Source organism: Chiloscyllium plagiosum, chromosome 14 (genome assembly GCF_004010195.1).
Source record: "Chiloscyllium plagiosum isolate BGI_BamShark_2017 chromosome 14, ASM401019v2, whole genome shotgun sequence".
NCBI lineage: Eukaryota > Metazoa > Chordata > Chondrichthyes > Orectolobiformes > Hemiscylliidae > Chiloscyllium > Chiloscyllium plagiosum.
Window position 1 is genome coordinate 30,331,842 of NC_057723.1, and position 22,244 is coordinate 30,354,085.

General features: G+C 40.2%; 1 protein-coding gene across 1 annotated transcript in view; it reads right to left on the reverse strand.

Annotated features, from left to right (window-relative positions):
* Nucleotides 1-8,381: 8,381 nt before the first annotated feature.
* The window catches only part of LOC122556592 (neuropeptide Y receptor type 5-like), a 59,677-nt gene continuing 45,814 nt past the window's right edge, over nt 8,382-22,244 (reverse strand). Inside the window, exons 4-7 of the mRNA XM_043703460.1 lie at nt 21,904-22,137; nt 19,854-20,063; nt 11,675-11,886; nt 8,382-9,718 (exon numbers count right to left, since the gene is read on the reverse strand). Of these exons, the coding sequence (XP_043559395.1) occupies nt 9,712-9,718; nt 11,675-11,886; nt 19,854-20,063; nt 21,904-22,137 (663 nt within the window). The 3' untranslated portion in view covers nt 8,382-9,711. The remainder of the gene's footprint in view (nt 9,719-11,674; nt 11,887-19,853; nt 20,064-21,903; nt 22,138-22,244) is intronic.

Sequence of the window (22,244 nt, forward strand, 5' to 3'; positions counted from 1 at the left end):
CAGCCCAATGATCTTCTAGGACAATGGCGACTTAACCTTTACCTTTCTATGCAAGCCAGCCTTACTGCAAAGAATGTACAAGTGCTTTCTTATCCTAACAGTAAACATCCTTTTGCATTCTACACCCCTGAGTGACCCAAAAGGATATGGAGACTCCACAAATCCCCAGTTCCAAGAGGGGCTTCCCCTGCAGCAGAGGATGATGTGGAGGCATGCCATCTCATCTTGGTAACATTCCCTGTTTCACTTCCAAAATTAAGAACAATGCCACGTACAAGATTTTCTCACACTTCCTCTCACTCAGTGACAACCTCACATAATGTTGTGCACTCTAGTTTTCTGATCAGTAACATTTGACTTCTGATCTGTGGAAATGAGTCAGCCAGGTTCCGCAACCCCACTCTCTCAGTGCCCGCAGTTTGTTCCTCTCCTTGGCACTCTGCTGAATGTTGACTGGTAGTCCTGTCATTGGGAACTTTCGATTTACGTATACTTTGCCAAACTTAGTCAAGTAAGTTAAGGGATTCCACCATTGCTCCCAGGTCATCTGCACCACTCATCTGTTGTTGACCTCTTTGGCAAACTCAAGCATGCCCTATTGTTCTGTCACCTCATGTGATTTCTAACAGAATGCTCCAGGGGTGTGTAAAAGTGTCCACCATGATCTGAAAGACCATATCTGAAAACTAGGGTTATGCCCTGCCTTTCACTTCATAATGTAGACAGCTATCAATATCACCAAGGGCTGCTGTTCACTATTTAAAGTGACCACTCCTGAACTGATCCCACCTCTCGTTTATGTCTGCTGCCACTGGGGGCAGCAACTGTTTGTTTAGCACATGTAATCTATATATTGTGTCAGATGTGTGTTTTCCCATTAGACTGGCATCGGGATCCAGAAATTCACCAAATTGACCCTAGGATGAGGCAGTTGTTTGTGATGAGAGACTAAATAGATTGTATCTATTTTCTCTGGAGATAGAAGAACGAGAGACAATCTGAAACAGATTGATAAGGTAAATGCTGAAAGATTGTTTCCTCTGGGTTAGGAAATTTAAAACATGAGGGTGCAGTCTCAAGATAAGGGGCCATTCATTCAGGACTTAAATGAGAAGGCATTACTCAGTTAAAGGATTATGAATGTTTAAAATTCTGTAACCCAGAGGATAACATTTTATCAAGATGCACTGCTACTCGGTCAAGCATAAAGAAACCCTCAACTTCTACATTGTTTTACACATATAAGACAAAGTTAACATTAGAGATGGCAGATATCACCTGAAAATTATCAAGCTTGGAAACAAGTATCTCAGAGATTAGAATACACAAACAAGCTATATTTCACAACGCAACTTGTGCAAAGCAAAGGTGATGGATTTGACTGGAATGAATGTCAGAAAGTTGTCTCTCTCAGCTTCTCTTGAAGGATGTTAAAAACCAACTAAAATACAACATCATAACACAAAGAATTCAAAGGACAACTACAATTTGCTATTGCTGGGGATAGAACACAAGCTTAAATGATCGTGATCTCAGGTCGAAACCTTACACCTCAAGGGACATCGTAAGTCCTTTGACTGTATATATTTTTCTCTGTATTTATAACTTTGTACTGTGCATATGTATACTTAACATCTTGTCCTTATCATTACTCTCAGGAGAGCAGATAATAAAAATTGCTGTTTCATTGACTCAAAAAATGTTGTGATTAGCACTTCATTGTTTCTAGTGAACTCGTGAACTACGTTTTAATCTGATGTTGATTTTTAACTTTGTCCACTTCAGTCCCACACTGGCACCTCCACATCATACATTTTAATTGTAGACGAGTCTAGCTTGTGCTTAAGAAATGGTTTTGTTGCAGTAACCACGTAGGTTGAAAAGAGGGGAATCAATTTCACCATTTGGAATTTCTGAGCTTTGATTCTAGCTAACTGGCAGAGAATAGTACCAATTTAAAGACATTTTGTACTTCTCCACAATAAGGTTGGCATTAACAAATAAGCACAACTTGGAAAAAGTATCAAGAAGATTAAAGCATGAAGGCAAGATATATTTAAAAATAGGAATATCAAATAGAAAAATTATAGTGTCAGGGCTTGTAACATTGGGGAGGTTTGTTAGCTTAGTTGGCTGGTTTGTGATACACTGTGATTCCAACAGTGTGGGTTCCAATGACATACCAGCTGAGGTTACTATGAAGAACTCTCCTTTTCAACCTCTCCTCTCACCTGAGGCATGGTGACTCTCAGTTTAAACCACAATCCACCAGCCATCTCTCTCTCAAATGAGAGAGCAATCCTGTGGCCCAGTAGGACAATGGCAACTTTATCTTTACCAGTTTAGTTTATGCTCACAGATTCTGCAACAATACAACTGATAGAAACTATTGTTCCTCTGATAAAACTGAGAAATGTGACAATGCTGCTCCTTTAGGAAGATTATGCTGTCCTTGGCTTTTTCTCAGGTCGTAAAAGTCACAGACTCCGAAAAGTCTGGTGTTGAAGGGTTTCAGGGCCAATTTGTTTATAGCTAACAGAAACTGCCTCAGGCAAGTTTTAAAAAGAGCACTTGTACAATGAAAGGGGAGTGGCCAGTTCTCCCAGCTCAGCTTTTCTCTGGTTTGGTTTGGTTTCTAACAGTAGTGGGGAAAATGTTACTGGACCCAAAGAAGCAGGTCCAGGCAGGTACTCTCTCTCTCTCTGACTTCTCTCCTGTAAGTACCTGTGTTTGATTTTACTTTTTGTGCCAAGGGATGTTTATGGGGATTGTTGCAAGTATTGGGAACAACATCATTAAATTGGGATGATTAGATTAGATTAGATTAGATTACTTACAGTGTGGAAACAGGCCCTTCGGCCCAACAAGTCCACACCGCCCCGCCGAAGCGCAACCCACCCATACCCCTACATTTACCCCTTACTTAACACTACGGGCAATTTAGCATGGCCAATTCACCTGACCTGCACATCTTTTAGACTATGGGAGGAAACCGGAGCACCCGGAACAGCATCTGAATAATCTGTTCGGTTTTCAGATAGGTTAAATTATTCTGTATTCAGTTCTCTTTTATTTGTGTTTCATTCAGTAATCTTGCAAATAAATTCTGTTTTGTTTAAAACAAAGTGGTTTGACCAGCAGCATTTCTCCTGGAATGTCCACTTGACACCTGCTTAAAACAACTCGCAAAGTAAGGGTCTAGGCTACTTTCTTGAAATGTTTTGAGAGGGTCTGGCTGAATCCATAACAGATTGGAGGCTCTTCGCGGGACCTGTTCTGTAGTTCTAAATTGGGATTAGGATTGTTGGACATGAAGGCAGCGAGTGGTAGGTATTAGTGTCTTTTGTTCTGAATTCAGTTGGTTTAAACATTGTTTGGGATAGCAATGGCTCTTTAAGTCACAAAGAGTTTTGTGGGGGTGGAAGAAGTGACCTTGGGGTTTTGCAAAAGGCCAAGCTGCCAGAATTAGCAGACAGTCTGGAGCTGAAGCTGCGTCCTTCTGTGAGGAAAGGAGAAATAATTACAGCAATAGCTCAGCATCTGAATTTGCTGGAAATGGCTAAAATTTAATTGGAAATGAAGCAGCTTGAATTAGAGGCAAAAGACACGGAAAGGGCAACAGAAATGAAACAGTTTGACTTACGATTAACAGCAGCAGAGAGAGAAAATGAGAGAGTTTGAACTTCAGAATTGGCACTTAGACAGGAATGTCAGCTTGAAAGGACGGAGATGAAGGCTGAAGGTAAGCTTACCGAGGAAGAGAGTGAGGATGAGCAAACCCAGGGTAGCCAAAGGCCTGGTGAGAAACTTTAAATATTGCCTAAATTTGACAAGAAGGATGTGGAAGCCTTTTTCATCTCATTTGAAAGGGAGGCTAAACAAATGCAATGGCCAGTGACCATTTGGGTTTTGTTGATCCAACAAAACTTGTAGGTGGGGCTATTGAGGTATTTGCATCACGATCAGAGGAGGTATCTGGGGTATATGAGGAGGTGAAGAAAGCTTCTTAAGTGCATATGAGATTGTGCTAGAAGCCTACAGACAACATTTCAGGAATCTAAGGAGGGACCCTGATCAAACCTACATTGAGTTTGAAAAGATCAAACAAGACAATTTTAATAGGTAGATAAGGGTGTTGAAAATAGAGCAAACCTACAACATTCTTAAAGAGACAATTATTTTGGAGGAGTTCAACAATTCACTTCCTGAAGTAGTGAGAACTCATGTGGAAGGTCAGAAAGTTAAATCAGCAAGATTATCAGCTGAAATGGCTGATGATTATGATTTGGTCCATAAATCAAAGTTTGGCTACCAAAATCAATTTCAATCCATGAGGGACAGAAATTGGGGAAAAGAGAAATCCATGCATGGAAATGGAAAGATTGACCTTGGTGAAGATCATAAGGATAACTTACCACAGGGTAGAAAGGAAACCCTTGAAGGGGACAGAGAAGCTAAAAAGCTCCTGTGTTTTCACTGCAATAAAGTAGGCCACATGAAATCACAGTATTGATGGGTTAGGAAAAGCACTGGGAAGCCAGATATAGGAAAATAGGATAAACCAGTGAATTTTGTTGGAGTGGTAATGAAAACACATTGGACGCTAAAAAGGTGCACTAGAATGTACAAGCTGGTTGGAGGTTGGTTAATGAGGAAGTGCCAGATCTTCTTAAATCACATACCTGGGAAGGTAAAGTTTATTCACATAGGTTAGGAGCAGCAGGCACAGAGGTTACAAAAGATCCTCTCATCCATGATGTTGAACGATGAGGAGATATGTACCGCTGAAGGATTATTGCCAGAAAAAGTAGTAGTAACGGGAATTCACGGTGAGACAAGGAGTGCTCAATTATGTAAAGTGAGATTAGTGTGTCCAGTGAAAAATGTGGAAGTCATGGTGGCTGGTGGACAAATTATCAGCTCCAGGAACACAACTTATCCTTGCTAATGATATAACTGATTCACTGGCAAGAATGCTGCCTACTGTGGTTGAAAAGCCAGTGGGTGGCTACGGGCAATTTAGCATGGCCAATTCACCTGACCTGCACATCTTTGGACTGTGCGAGGAAACCGGAGCACCCGGAGGAAACCCACGCAGACACGGGGAGAACGTGCAAACTCCACACAGTCAGTCGCCTGAGTTGGGAATTGATCCCAGGTTTCTGGCACTGTGAGGCAGCAGTGCTAGGCGCTGTGCCACCGTGCTGCCGTATAGGAGATGCTGTTCTGATTAAGCAACATCCTTATAGGCATAACCCACTAAAGTTGGCACAGGTTCAAAAGGAGATTGAATGCATGCTCCAAGACGACATATTCAAAGTGAGTTACAGTGACTGGAGCTCACCCATAGTAATGGTGCTAAAACCAGATGATATCCAATGGTTACATGTGGACTATCGCAAAGTTGATGTAGTTACAAAGACTGATGCATATTCGATTCCTCGTTCCGAAGGCTGTGTTGAGAAGGTGGGACATGCAAATTATATTTCTAAGTTGGAATAGCTCAGAAGATACTGGCAGGTACCTTTGTCAAAAAGAGCAAAGGCAATTTTAGCTTTCGCAATGCTGAATGAACTGTATCAGTTTAAAGTCATGCTATTTGGCATGAAAGATATGCCAGCCACATTTCAGAGACTAACCAATAATGCAATTGCTGGAATACTCAACCGTGTCATATATATCGATGACCTGGTGATTTTTCGTCACACATGGAAGGAACATTTTCAACATTTATTAGACTTGTTTAATCAACTTCAGAAGGTACGCTTGGTGATAAACCTGGCTAAAATTGAATTTGCCAAAGCCCAAGCCACCTTCCTGGGCCATGTTATTGGAGACGGACAAATGCCTCCACAGGATACAAACCATCGACAAAAAAAGTAGTACAGTTCCTGGGATTGAGTTGATTTTATCGAAAATCTGTACCAAATTTTAGCAGTGTGGCTACTCCACTCACTGAATTGCTAAAGGAAGGCAAGAGGTTTCAGTGGCCAGTCAGCTGTCAGAAGGGTTTGACAGTCTGAAAGTTGTTAACCACCGCCCCTGTATTAGCCACACCTAATTATGCAAAGCCATTCAAGGTGGCTATTGATGCAAGTGATGTGCATTTTGGCACTCTTCAGGAAGATGACGCGAAGATAGAAAGACCTGATATTTCCCCAGGAAGTTGACTATTCATCAACACAAATATTCGTTAGTTGAGAAGGAGACTTTGAGCTTGGTGTTGGCGTTACAACATTTCAATGTTTATGTTACCAGTCACGAATCTGAGACAATCATATACACTGATCATAGCCCATTGAAATTTGTGGAGAAATTTAAGATTGTTTAGATGGAGCTTGTTGTTACAGCCATTCAATTTGAAAATTGTGCATGTAGCAGGATGAGAAAACATGATCGCCGACGCATTGTCAACACTTGAATGATAAACAGAGGCGTTTGGTCGCAGGCGTACAACAGATTGAAACGAATGTAGTAATGTATGTTTGCATCATTATTTTCAATGTAATGTATATGTGTGGTGCAGAGTACTAACAATTTAGTTTTAAGGAGTGTTAAAATGAAGCCATCTTTGGATATTGATGGTTCATTCATTTTTAAGGGGAAAGGTGTGACATTGCTGCTCCTTTAACAAGGTTCTCCTCTCCTTGCTTTTCTTTCAAAGAGTTCGTAAAAGACACAGATTCCAAAAAGTCTGGAGTTGAAGAGTTTCAGGGCCAATTTGTTTATAGCTAACAGATACTGCCTCAGACTGCTTTCAAGTTAAAAAAAAAAACACTTGTACAATGAAAGGTGAGTGGCCAGTTCCCCCAGCTTGTATTTCTCTGGTTTGGTTTGGTTTTTAGCAGTAGTGTGGACAAAGCTGCTGGACCCAAAGAAGCAGGTCCAGGCTGATACGCTCTCTCTCTCTGATGTCTCTCCTGTAAGAACCTGTGTTTGATTTTACCTTTTGTGCCAAGAGGTGTTTATGGGGATTGTTGCAAGTATTAGGAACAGCATCATTAAGTTTGGATGATCTGTGGGGTTTTTGGATCGGCTGTTGTTCTGTATTCAGTTCTCTTTTGTTTGTGTTTCATTCGGTAATCTCGTAAACAAATTCTGTTTTGTTTAAAACTAAGTGGTTTGACCATTTGATTCTCTCCTGGAATACCCACTTTACATCTGCTTAAAACAACTCACAAAGTTAGGGTCTGGGCTACTTTCTTGAAATGTTTTGAGGGATCTGGCTTGGTCTATAACAGAAAGGAAAGGGAAGGATAGGGAGGAACATGAGTTTGCTTACTAGAACAATTAATGTACATTTATGTGGCAAATATTGTTTAGTTAATTAGTACAATTTCTGCAAACATGGACCAGCTGTCATATAAAGAACACCATCAATTAAATGATGCCATGCATAACACAACTTACTTACAGCTGTAATGAGTTATCTTGGCATCATAAATAATATTTTATTCTAAAATATCTAATTTCTATTCAACAGGATGCCTTTGCTTATAAGAGGTTTTGTTTGGCTCTTAATGATGTTTCTCTTGTCTAATTATACTAATGAATATTCAAATTATGATTATAACTTCTTGAACATGTCAAAGCCAATATGTTTTGAATACAGCTGACTAAATTAGTTATAGATTATTACTTCCTGATCCAATATTTTTGATAATGATTCAATTTGTCCTGTTCTTGAAGAGTTATAATACAAAAGCGAGATAGCTGTCACACAGTTCTGTGTCTAAGCAGTTTAAGGTTGGAATCTGTCACAGACTGAATGAATTGACTTTCAAACCACTTACCTGAAAGAAATTCAAACAAATTGATTCAAGACGTGAAATGATTATGTTTTAAATGACTGCATCTGCCCAAAGGAAAAGATAATTGAAATCAAAGGTTTCACTTTCCACAAAAAAGCACAGCCATAAATGTTAAAATAATAGCAGATTTGCTATGAATCATGAAAGTAAGATTGTTTTTCAAGTGTAGAAGGAATGCAGATTGCTGTGCTTGAAGCAAAGTGGACTATACTGACTTTTCAAATTTCTACTTGTTGACACTGTGCTTCATCTGCCATATCATCATCATGAGAGATTTGAAATTACCTTGAGCTCAAGAGCATTCAGATTTTAGTATACAAATCCGAAACAGAAAGATGCTTTACATTGAGAGTTAGGATGAATGAGGACAAACAATGACCATTAAAGTTATGTTGAAAATATATCTTGCAATCTGTCCTGTATATGCCAGCATTGGGTTTTAGCTCGAATAGTAATAATTTCACAGGATTTCTATCATTGTACATTGATTTCTCTGTTGAATACTGATGCTTTCTTTTGGAGAATCATAATAGATTGAACAGAAAACAATGTGAACGAGAATGCTCTTTCTCCAGTTTATTAAGCTCAAATTTGTTCCATGGGGAATTTAAGTTAGTTACTTGTAACATGTCATTTGCTATGGTAAACATAATACAGATTAAAAGTTGCACAGAGTATCATTCAGATAGATTGAGCTAGCCATTCACTTTGCTTGTTTTTTATTACTGATATACATCCATTTAGCAGACAGCAGAATTGGATTTGAAGGTAATTCTAAGCGAAACAGTACAAATAAGTTGATAATCACAAAATTACAACAAATAAATTACAGCACACAAATACAGGCCACTTGCCCCAACAGTCTGAATTGGTGCGCATTTTCCAAAATAGCAGAAGTCTTAATCTCATGTACCCTTTTTTTTGTAATTTATACTTTCTTATTACTCATCTAACCTATTCTACAATGTAGATATGGTGTTGGCTTCAGTCACTTATTACACAGCCTCACATCTTTCTGCTAACTGTTCTAAAACTCTCTTACATTTAATCCTTTATCTGTGCTTTTATAGGACTTGTTAGAAAGGAGAAGGAGTGCTATTGCCAGAACCAAAATACCACTCAATAAAATAGCTCTTATGCCACCTTCCCAACATCTTGATACATTCTTCTGTCCAAACTACAAAGCATCACCCATTGCTCTATCAACTGCTAAACTCCACAATTGAAACCCATTTCAATCAATAGCTGCTTCCCCTGACCAGTGTAGAATGCCCGCCATCACCAGTTGCCCTCCTGACCCACAAAACTATCAACTGCTCCCCATAACCGTAACTTTTCCATCAACCATCCCAGTGAGAATTCTATGGACAAACATTCAACCATTACCTTCTCCATGATCCAGATATGCCTCACATTCTGTCCTCAACATCAGGAGTCCTCTGCCACATATCAGCCACAATTTCTTTTTCATTCCTCTTGTCAAGCTGACTTCCAACTTGCAAGGCCTCCAACTGATTAATCATGCTGCCTCTCAACAGGAACCTCACTTAAAGGACCTCTGCAGTGAAGTTCTACAGAACACTTAAGAAACATGTCATTTTGTTTTCCACAAAACAAAGATTATCTTCGGTCTTCATATATCTCACTTCCACGTTAAAGTCTCAGCCATTGAATACAATTGTAGGGAAATTATGCTTGACCTTTACAAACAATGGGTGGCCCTTAGATGGAATATTCAGGCTGAGTCTGGCTGCCACAATTTAGAATGGATGAAAACAACTTGTGGAGTAAGTAGGGCAAATTTATTAGAGTGTTATCAGTGACGACAACTTCATTTATGTGAGGCATCCAGAGAAACTAGAATCAAAACAGAAAGCACTGGAAACACACAGCAAGTTTGTCAGCATCTGTGGGGAGAGAACTGGAGTTAATAGAATTTCAAGGCAAGTTTACAACTAAGTTACACTGATATGACATTGTTATAGATACAATGAGAAGAGTCTGGGTGGTGGATAGTTCTCCTTTGAGATCTTAAGCTGTTCTCACTTCAAGTCTTTGTGACATAGTGGGCAGTGCTTAGGGCACTGCATGCTATTACCCTATCAAACCCTTTCACTCTTATGCAACATCTTCCCATAAGCTTTACATCTTATTAGTAATATTATGCATTAATACATATTGTTAGATTTACGACTACACCATGTCCTCTCACATGGATAATTTAACAAATTCAGGCAATCTGGAGATTTCACTTTTCTTTGAGAATACATTCTCTTTGGATTTGCAAGACTGGTAGACCTTTGAGTTGAAAAATGTTAATTTTGATTCTGTTCCTCGCAAGGTAAGGACTGAAAATCTTTTTAGACCAGAGAACTTTCGGTCTTTTGTGGAAAATGTATTTCCTGGTGAAACAGGTAATTGCTTCACCACAACATGTGGCTGCTTTTAATCTCACACCTTTCCCTTAGAGAGGAAAGCTATTCTGTTGAAACAGTTAACTACTTTATTTAGTATCATGCATCACTAAATTAGGATTTTCTTACTTTGTAATATGTTGAATTTCTAAACCAGGCAATTTAATTTGACCATGTCTTGACTCTCTGGACATTGAATTCTTAATCAGCCACAAAATCTGCATTGAAGTGTACAGAATCTATTTTAACTTATTGATTAGCTTGTTCACTTTAATTTGGCCTCAGTGATTGCAATGTTGATGCAACCACCGTATTCATTGCCTCAGCTGAATTATTCGAGGATTGTTTCTTGTCGGGACTGATCTGTGTCAAAGTTACTAAGGATTCTTCCTGACAAGGTAAGGAAATTAAATTGTCTATTTGAACCTGTGTCTTCTGAGTCACCTCTGCGTCTTATATCAGACATAAATCTGTCATAATTATTTGTTCACCAAGCAGTGTTGCACTCTGAATTATCTTGGTTGAAGATACAGCAAGTGGACTTCTTACAGCACACCTCATACTGACATCAGCATATCCCGGACTCCCGGATAAGATTGCCTCCTTTACAGTCTGCCTGTGCTCACTGAAGAGTTTCCCACACCCTTCATCCCTGTTCACCCTGGACCCCAGCCACACTCGATCTCCTCACTGGGCTCAGTCTGGTAGGCCCTGGCAAGACTCCAGGCTTATCTTAAATTCTGGGCCCATTACAGTACCCTTCCTGCAAGGTAACATGTTTCCATACTGAAGAACAATAATTTAGCACAGCTTTCTGCTTTCTTTTACTTAGCCAGTGTTATATCCACACTAAGCAAAAGTGAGGACTGCAGATGCTGGAAACCAGAGTTTAGATCTGAGTGGTGCTGGAAAAGCACAGCAGGTCAGACAGCATCCGAGGAGTAGGAAAATTAATGTTTCTATTCCTGATGAAGGGCTTTTGCCCGAAACATTGATTTTCCTGCTTATATCCACACAACCTCTTCAATCCCATTGTGTTAATGGCTCTCCCTATTACATCATCAACAAACTGAATTAATTTTTAATTTTTTGGACACTTCTATCAAGTTATATTGAAAATAGCCGTTTAGCAGTACAGAGTTGAGTGTTGCTGAAAACAAAAGTACACATTTTTTCTAAGAGTTTTGGCTTGCACTCATCAGGCCAATTTCCAAGAATACGAAAGCAAAAGGAAACAACATTTGTACTGTATAAGAGGAAGAGGCTCTATCATATACAGTCCATTTTCTGGAATACCAGAAACCACTGACACCTAGAAGTTAGTCCTGGATACATTCTAAATTGCATTTCTCCCATCTATTTGACAAGATGTATTTCCTTTGAATACATGTAAAGCACACTTCAAATTTATTTCATTGCATAAGGACACAATGCCTCCTTTTGTATTACCTGCTATGGATTTGGATTGTTTGGGGATTGGCGCCAACAGATTGTTTCCTGGAGACAAGGGATCTACAACTTTCCACTGAACTCAAACGCAGACTGACCGTATTCTCTCGTCTAAAGATGTCAGAGTCACTGTAGGTTGAGAGATTATCTCCATAGATGTGAAGGCAGCATCGGGATGGATTGAGACGAATGCACAATCGGTGTAGGTCAGCCTGTGAGCCAATAGAAATTCACTGTTATAATACACCTTGTATATAAGTTAGAGAAATAACAGACCCTGTAATGCTATATGGATTAATATATTTCTGTTTACCAAAAATTGGCATTAAAAGTTTGGTAAGAAGGAAGGATAGACATGCTTGCTGGGGTAGGCACCAAATCTGAGCTCCAAATTTGAATACATTATTTAGCTGCTTTCTGAGCTTTCCAATTTTGTTGTTGTTGCAGGTAAATATAATCATTGTGGTATATGAGTGTAATTCCTTGACAAAATGTTTGAATTCTTGCAAAGGCTTTCTGACATGAATATGTAGTAATGTAGTAATTTGATGTTTCTCTTGAACATTTTTTTTGTGGATTTGAACCTCATTAATCTGAAAAAAAATCTCCAAACCTTCAATAGCATCTTCAACTGCTCTTTGATAAACTTTGAACCTAAGACGTGGTCTGAAAACTTCTCTGACTTCTATTACTTTTTCAATTACTGCAAATCTTCACTCCAGTTTTGTTAAAGGGCTGATCATGAATTAGATTGTTCTGCTTTATCCATTTTTCTGCATTTGAAAAAGCACAGTTTTTAGTCTAGTTGATGATGTAGCTATTGGTACCATTGTGAGTAGTTCTGTGTCATACTGGGCTAGTATGTCTGGTGAAACAAGGAATTGTTTTATCCTTTCAAAGGAAATTTGTGGAGTTGCTAGCCAGCACCATGCCTTGTCTTGTTTATGAAGTATTATTGTTGTTTACTTTCCCTGTACCAAATTCAGTGAGAATACCCATTTGATTCACCATTTCCTATTCATTTTTTGAAGTTCTGTGATTACAAGGGCAATCTTTAATTGCTTTTTGTTTTGAGTATCCACCTTAGTATTTGCTGCATGAGCACTTTGTTTCAGAAATGCAATGTGTGGCTGTGAGAAATCGCATTTATCATATTCTTAGTCTTGCTCCTTCTCATTGTGTTCTGATCTGGTTGAAACTTTATTGCTGGAACAGCACAGCAGGTCAGGCAGCATCCAGGGAACAGGAGATTCGACGTTTCGGGCACAGGCCCTTCTTCAGGAATGACATTCCTGAAGAAGGGCCTGTGCCCGAAACGTCGAATCTCCTGTTCCCTGGATGCTGCCTGACCTGCTGTGCTGTTCCAGCAATAAAGTTTCAACTTTGATCTCCAGCATCTGCAGACCTCACTTTCTCCTCTGATCTGGTTGAACCATGAATTAGGATGACATATATATGGCAGAAAACCCCATCTAATCTTTGAAATATTCGGCATCATTATGAAAAATTTCCACTGCTGATGCAATATCACCAGGTAGTTAATTGATGTAGGATTCTGGGTAATCCAAGATGGAGGACGGGAAAAATTTCTGGCTGTAACAGCTGCTCATTTTTTGAGTTATTTTAGGTGCTGGAGGTGATTTCCTTGAATTCCAGGAGCAGCAATTACTGTTTTAGATGCTGTTGCATTGTTTTGGAACTTTGGAAAAAAAGAGTCAAAACAACAGCAGTTTTAAAAGGGAGAAGAACAGACAAAGGAAGCATGTGGTGAGGTCACTGCAGGAAAGAGACAGAGAGAGAAAGAAACTGACACTACAGTGTACTTGCACAGTTACTGCCTTTGTTGTTTGAATTCATGTATCACTGGACATCAGAGTGCGTCTGGGAAAACTAACAAACAGTGAAATTCACAACTGATCTTGGAGGAACTGTTTGGGCGAAGTTCACAGCACAGAATCAGATAAGTTAATTGTTTTAAGTGGCCTATGGAAAGTCTGCAGTAGTGAGTAGATTGGGTTCTTTCTTGATTATATGTTTTTGGAGATATGTCTCTTGATTAAACTTAAAATATAAGCCATAACTATTAATCTAACCTGGGGCAGTGTTTTGTAGAGGAATAAGATGGTGTTATTTTCTGGGTCTGCAGATTGTGAAGGAGCAAAATTGCCTTTAGTAGAGTGATATTTGCTTCTTGTCAGATGTGGGAGTTTAAAGAGAGTTTAAAGGTTACTGCGCATTATATCTGCCATAAATGCTGTTGGTTGCAAATCTTATCAGATCGAATGGATCGGTTGGAGAGACAGTTAGAAGCGATGAGGAATTTGCAACAGCAACAGTATATGATGGTAGCCAGTTATAGGAAGGGGGAAGTCTCAGATACAGTCATATAGATGGGTTAACTCCAGGAAAGTTAAGAGAGGTAGGCGCCTAGTGCAGGTGTGTTCTGTGGTTATACTCATTTCAAACATGTATGCTGTTTTGGAAAATGTAGGGGGAGATGGATTCTCAGGGGAACGTAGCACGAACAGCCAGGTTTCTGTTTTTGAGACTGGCTCTAATGCAACAAGTGGTACGTCAGGTTCCAAGAGATCAATTGTGTTCAGGGGTTCTCTAGTCTGAGGTACAGACAGATGTTTCTGTGGCCAGCAGCGAAGAATCAGAATGGTGTGTTGCTTCCCTGGTGCCAGGATCAAGGATGTCTCAGAGAGGGTGCAGAACATTCTCAAGGGGGAGATGGGCCCACATTGGAAACAACGACATAGGAAGGGAAAGGGTTGAGATTCTGAAGGGAGATTACAGACAGTTAGGCAGGAATTTAAAAAGGAGGTCCTCGAGAGTAGTAATATCTGGATTACTCCCGGTGAGGGCAGGAATAGGAGGATCGAGCAGATGAATGCATGGCTGAGGAGCTGGTGTGTGGGAGAAGGATTCACATTTCTGGATCATTGGCATCTCTTCTGGGGTAGAAGTGATCTGTACAAGAAGGATGGATTGCACATAAATTGAAAGGGGACGAATACACTGGCAGGGAAACTTGCTAGAGCACCTCGGGAGGATTGAAACTAGTAAGGTGGTAGTGGTGGTGGTGGGGGGGGGAGGATGCATGGGGATGGTTGGTGGGACTCAGGGAGATAGTGAGGAAAGAGATCAATCTGAGACTGAGACTGGTACAGTTGAGACAGAAGCAAGTCAGACAGTCAGGGCAGGCAGGGACAAGGTAGGACTAATAAATTAACTGCATTTATTTCAATGCAAGGGGCCTAACGAGGAAGGCAGATGAACTTAGGGCATGGTTATGAACATGGGACTGGGATATCATAGCAATTACAGACCTATGGCTCAAGGATGGGCAGGACTGGCAGCTTAATGTTCCAGGATACAAATGCAACAGGAAGGATAGAAAGGGAGGCAAGAGAGGAGGGGGAGTGGCATTTTTGATAAGGGATAGCATTACAGCTGTGCTGAGGGAGGATATTCCCAGAAATACGTCCAGGGAACAGAGAAATAAAAAAGGGATGATCACCTTATTGGGATTGTATTATAGATCCCCTAATAGTCAGAGGGAAATTGAGAAACAAACTTGTAAGGAAATCTTAGTTATCTGTAAGAATAATAAGGTGGTTATGGTAGGGGATTTTAACTTTCCAAACATAGACTGGGACTGCCATAGTATTAAGGGTTTAGATGGAGAGGAATTTGTTAAGTGTGTACAAGAAAATTTTCTGAAAAGGTGCAAAACTTGATGTACTCTTGGGAAATAAGGCAGGGCAGGTGACTGAGGTGTCAGTAGGGGAGCACTTTGGGGCCAGCAACCATAATTCCATTAGATTTAAAATAGTGATGGAAAAGGATAGACCAGATCTAAAAGTTGAATTTCTAAATTGAAGAAAGGCCAATTTTGACGGTATGAGGCAAGAACTTTCAAAAGCTGATTGGGGGCAGATGTTCACAGGTAAAAGGACGGCTGGAAAATGGGAAGCCTTCAGAAATGAGATAACGAGAATCCAGAGAAAGTATATTCCTGTTAGGGTGAGAGGAAAGGCTAGTAGGTATAGGGAATGCTGAATGACTAAAGAAATTGAGGGTTTGGTTAAGAAAAAGAAGGAAGCATACGTAAGGTATAGACAGGAAAGATAGAGTGAATCCTTAGAAGAGTATAAAGGAAGTAGGAGTATACTTAAGAGGGAAATCAGGAGGGCAAAAAGGGGACGTGAGATAGCTTTGGCAAATAGAGTTAAGGAAAATCGAAAGGGTTTTTTACAAATACATTAAAGACAAAAGGATAACTAGGGAGAGAATAGGGCCCCTCAAAGGTCAGCAAGACAACCTTTGTGTGGAGCCGCAGGAAATGGGGGAGATACTAAATGAGTATTTTGCATCAGTATTTACTGTGGAAAAGGATATGGAACATATAGAATGTAGGGAAATAGATGGTGACACCTTGAAAAATGTCGAGATTAAAGAGGAGGAAGTGCTGGATGTCTTGAAATGGTCAAAGGTGGATAAATCCCCAGGACCTGATCAGGTGTACCCTAGAACTCTGTGGGAAGCTAGAGAAGTGATTGGTACACCTCTTGCTGAGATATTTGTACCATCGATAGTCACAGGTGAGGTGCTGGAAGTTGGCTACCGTGTTTAAGAGGGGTGGTAAGGACAAGCCAGGGAATTATAGACCAGTGAGCCTGACCTCAGTGGTGGGCAAGTTGTTGGAGAAAGTCCTGAGGGATAGGATGTACATGTATTTGGAAAGGCAAGGACTGATTAGGAATAGTCAACATGGCTTTGTGTGTGGGAAATCATGTCTCACAAACTTGATTGAGTTTTTTTGAAGAGGGCAGAGCGGTAGATGTGATCTGTATGGACTTCAGTAAAGCGTTTGACAAAGTTTGCCATGGGAGACTGGTTAGCAAAGTTAGATCTCACGGAATACAGGGAGAACTAGCCATTTGGATACAGAACTGGCTCAAAGGTATAAGGCAGAGGGTGGTAGTGGAGGGTAGTTTTTCAGACTGGAGGCCTGTGACCAGTGGAATGCACCAGTTCAGGCAGCATCCGAGGAGCAGGAAAATCGATGCTTTGGGCAAAAGCCCTTCATCAGCAAAAGCCCTTCCTCTATTCCTGATGAAGGGCTTTTGCCCGAAACGTCGATTTTCCTGCTCTTCGGATGCTGCCTGAACTGCTGTGCTTTTCCAGCACCACTCTAATCCAGAGTCTGGTTTCCAGCATCTGCAGTCATTGTTTTAACCAGTGGAGTGCCACAAGGATTGGTGCTGGGTCGTCTACTTTTTGTCATTTCCGTAAATGATTTGGATGCGAGCATAAGAGCTACAGTTAGTAAGTTTGCAGATGACACCAAAATTGGAGGTGTAGTGGACAGTGAAGAAAGTTACCTCAGATTACAACAGGATCATGACCAGATGGGCCAATGGGCTGAGAAGTGGCAGATGGAATTTAATTCAGATAAATGCGAGCTGCTGCATTTTGAGAAAGCAAATCTTAGCAGGACTTATACACTTAATGATAAGGTCCTGGGGAGTGTTGCTGAACAAAGAGACCTTGGAGTGCAGGTTCATAGCTCCTTGAAAGTGGAGTCGCAGGTAGATAGGATAGTGAAAGGATGTTGCCAGGGTTGGAGGATTTGAGCTATAGGGAGAGGCTGAATTAGCTGGGGCTGTTTTCCCTGGAGCGTCGGAGGCTGAGGGGTGACCTTATAGAAGTTTACAAAATTATGAGGGGCATGGATAGGATAAATAGACAAAGTCTTTTACCTGGGGTCGGGGAGTTTAGAACCAGAGGGCATAGGTTTAGATTGAGAGGGGAAAGACATAAAAGGGACCTAAGGGGCAACATTTTCACGCAGAGAGTGGTATGGTCTGGAATGAGCTGCCAGAGGAAGTGGTGGAGGCTGGTACCATTGCAACATTTCGGAGGCATTTGGATGGGTATATGAATAGGAAGGGTTTGGAGGGATATGGGCCGGGTGCTGGCAGGTGGGACTAGAATGGGTTGGGATATCTGGTCGGCATGGACGGGTTGGACCGAAGGGTCTGTTTGCATGCTGTACGTCTCTATGACTCTATGACTCTAAGTAATATTTTCTAACCAGTGTGATTAATTTTGTGAGTGGATTAGATTCTTTGTCTACTGCTGGTTGCCAAATGCACTGTTTTCATCTAATTTTTGAATATGATGCTTCTACTTGTTAATTTTGGCAGAATCCCATCCACAACTACCATTGGGTAAATATCCCTTTCCACTGCTTTGTTTAATTGTGTAAACTCAACACAGAAACTCAATGACCTGTTTGGTGCTGGTACTGGTCCTATTGTTGAACAACACTACTTGGTTTGACTCTGTGAGAGGACAGATTAATGTAACATTGACTCAGTTTCTTGTCTCATCTTCTCAAAATGTCTACTTTCTTTTGTGTGAGTAAGAACACTGGTTTGGCACCTGGTCTCAATGTGATATGATGAAGCTGCTTTTATTTTTCTAATGCCTCTAGTAATTTTGGGAATTCTGACTGTGAATCCTTATGATTTGTCTTGGCTTTCCAAATCATCATTTTCAAAATGAGTCTTAGATCAATTTTGGTTTAGAAGCAAACACTCTGTATTAAATCACATGATCCCAGCTTTGAGAAAACTGGTCAAGCCAGTTAGAATCTAACTTAACTGGCCATAATCATTTAAAGCACATAATGTGTAGAAGAACAAAGGGTAAAGAAGTAAACAACAGGACTCCAAGATTAAATTGAAACATCAAAACATGAACAAAACAACCACAAGCAACAATGCCTAAACAGGTACCCTGACCAAGTAAAATGATTATTCTAAACAAGAGAAACTTCACCCTTAAACTTAATCAAGCAGAACTAACCCAGTTTAATTTTTTTTACTTTAACTTTTAGTCTTACACACTTTTAACCATATCACATGCTGGAAGACCATTCATTTTTTATTCTGGTACACAAGTCTCAACTCAGGTCAATGGTATACTTCTGCCTGCTGGCTCATGTATAGACATCAATGGCAGTCACAAACTCTGACCCACCTGATGCATTTAGACATCCCTTGTCATTTGTTCTATAGATTCCTCTGTCTACAGGGCTACTTGACCCTCAGATGCTGCCTGAGTTGCTGTGCTTTTCCAGCACCACACTTTTCAACTCTGATCTCCAGCATCTGCAGTCCTCACTTTCTCCGACTTGATCCTACTCAGTTCTTTAGAACTGAATTATTTGGCTGAACACAGCAGACTGATTTACTACACTTTTGTTCTCACTTGTGTATGGTTTGAAAACCAAAAAGAGATTATTTTAGATCACAGTCTTATTCTCAGGAATTATCTCTATAGCAACCGTGAGTCTTTCTTGTTGAATGCTTATTAGTCCATGAAGTCAAATGGTAGCGGCCTGGAAGAAGTCTTGTTTCAGTTATTTTTCTGTGTCTGAAAGACATTCTCCCTCTCCAGTATCTAACTCAGTTTATTTTGTGCATACTTACAACTATTTCAGCATTCCAATAATTGCCTTATTCCAATTAAACTTTAATTCTCTTTTAGCCTATCTATACCCTGGGAACAGTCTTCCATTTTCACTCCATTCCAGAGGGTGAAGACTTCAGCATATTTTTTACAGTTAATTTAACCATCTATTAGTAGACCTGGCTGGACATTATCAGGCATTATTGTGACTTAATCTTCTGTTTTCCTCATTTTTCCCAAGTAAGCTACATTTAACTTTTTTCAGGCTTTTAATTACCAATATTTTGCATCCTGAAGCAATACTTTCTGAGATAAGTATATCATATTTGCATTTGAAAAGAGTCAATATTTTCTGTTTACATCATTTCTTGAATGAACTTTTTATATAGAGTAAGCTTGTAAAATTGCTCAGTGAAACAATGCTTCAACAGATTTCTAAAGGCTTATTGGCTACTTTTCCTGTGTTTCTTAGGTACAATTTGGTGCTAAACCTAGGTATGTAACAAGATTAGATAGGGTATAAGCCACAGGAATAGGCCATTTGATTTTACCAGTGCATGCCAGGTAAATGCTGCATCTGAGCTGTGACCACCTTTCATCATCTAAATCCGTGAGAATAGCTATTTATAATACTCAGTTCCTATATGCTTGTCTTATGTATATGATATGCTTCTTACCTTGAATGTCTACATACCCTGAAACTGTCATTGTAGAATCCATAAATAAGCGGGTTCCAGAAGCTATGTGACATGGCCAGGTAGTGGGAGAAGAAGTAAAGGGCAGTGATATCCATTGGATCATTTGGTAGTAGGGCTGGACTGAACTCATATGTAACACTGAAGATATGAAATGGCAGCCAGCAAAGTGCAAAAACAGCCACGATGATAAACAGCATCTTGATTACCTGAAATAAATTACATAGATTGGAATAAATTATTATTTTTATCCTTTTTTTTGATTGCTAAACAAACAGGACACTTCTTCACGATAATTCTAACCCTTAAAGTCGACAAAACACTTAAGCATAATGTTGGGTTTCTTGCACTTTGCCAAGTAATTTCTATTACAGTGTGATGGACAATCACTTGACACATATAAACAAACCTTCTACTGCACCACCATCAAACTTATGTTTGTGAATGGGGAACAGCTGCAAGAAAATTCACGGCCTTAACCTCCCAACTACATTAGAATTCAGCAGATTTTTATTTTGGCTGATGGGCTGTTTTCTAGTTTCTCTAAGTATCTTCAATAGAAATACTTCCTCAGGGTTTGTTTTGGACTGCACTCGTGCCAGCAGGATTTAGTTAACTGTCAGGCCAGGGTGAGAAAGGCCATTTATTACATTCAGTGCATATCAGGTAGAATCAGTGCGAAAGGGGGCCTTGCCCATTACCCAACACCTAGCCAGAGGCCAATTACAAATCTCAGTATAGCTTCAGCTGAGATCAGCACAATCATTCAGACTTTACCAGTCTGTATAATTTAAAACACACTTGGCAATATCAACCCAGATATTCTGAGAAATGACAATCGAAATGTATTGCCACTCGATTCATTTTTATATAGTAGTTCTACATTTCTCACTGGGGATTCTGATCTTGGCTCTTTCAGAAATGCAGAGCATTGCTGAAATAAACACAGTTGCCCTGTACTTCAGGACAGATTTGCAGCAGTGTTCTGAAGTTAAATGTCTCGCAGCACAGCTTATTTTGACAATGCTATGAATTGTAAATACATAAGGTAAGTGTGGGCTTAGGCTGACAAATAGGTAGGGAGCTAGAATGGCAGATGAGTAGGATGCCAGGTAGGTAGGGTGTCTTGTGAGTAGGGTACAAAAGTGTCAGGTGGGTAATGAGCCAGTTAAGTGATCAAGTGCTTAGAATACATCAGGAGGTTGTCAGGGTCGGTGGTAGGATCTCAGGATCATCAGTAGGATGGAGGGCAGGAAGGGCAGTGAATGTTAGGACCAGTGGGTGGAGTTGTAGGACCCAACAGCAGCCAGGCGGTGTAAGATCCTAGGCCCAGGCCACCGGGAGTGGGGTATTAGTCCAGTGGAGGTTCAGCAGGAAGTCAAGGTGTGTCATGTTAAGTGGTTCTGGTGGATCATATTGGGTTGGGAGCTTTTCTCATTGGAGGATGTAGTTGTCAGGAGTCTTGTAAGAGGTCAGGGGAACTGTAGTTGCAGGGGGATAAATTGGAATCTCAGCTTAATAGTTACTTAATAGTTTGACTGGGTTTTGAATTGTCTGACATAGCATGGGTAACTTAGCTTAACCGAAGCTGAACGCTCTGAACTCTACAATGTTAAGGGCGTATTTTTCAGACAGTTCTAGGTGAAGAAGAATTGCCCATTACTATCTTCAGTTTCCTGCTGTGTCTGGGATTCCATAGGTTCCCAACACACAACTCAAGACTGCAATGCTCCAGCGATTATCAGGCCATTGGAAAATCCAATCCATACTTACTTGTCCATAGGGCAACGAGCAACATCCATTTTTGACTCCGCCATCATGGGAGAGTGCTGATGAGGTTATGAATACCACCATAACAAACTCGGCTTGGATTTTATTCTGTTTTCCTTTTGAATTTTGGCAATGGGATTATCAAAGCAGGGAAAAAAGCTTCCATGGTAATAAAACTGACTTTTGCACAATAACTTATATCTGCAGTACAGGGATGTATTATTGGGTTAAAGTATGAATTCCAATGAGCCCCTCTGGGTGTTACACCCATGTCTTTACCTTCCGTTTTGATTTATCTTGCTGAGCCTCTCTGTTTTTGTCCATGTTTCCGGGTGGTCTCCGACCCCACAGCCTCATACCAACATTCCAGTAGGTTATGGTGAGAATAAGTAAGGGTAGCATGTAAGTGAAAAGCAGCAACAAGAGTGTGTAGACCTTCCGGTAAGTATTATTAGGCCAACCAGTTTCCAAACAGGTCATTTCAGATTCGCTATCCAGATTCATGTACTTGGCCTGCCTCACAAAACAAAAACATACTTCAGGAAACAATTCAGATTATACTCTGCAATTAAATAATTCATACACACAAATTATGAACTTGCACACAGACCAGCTAAGTA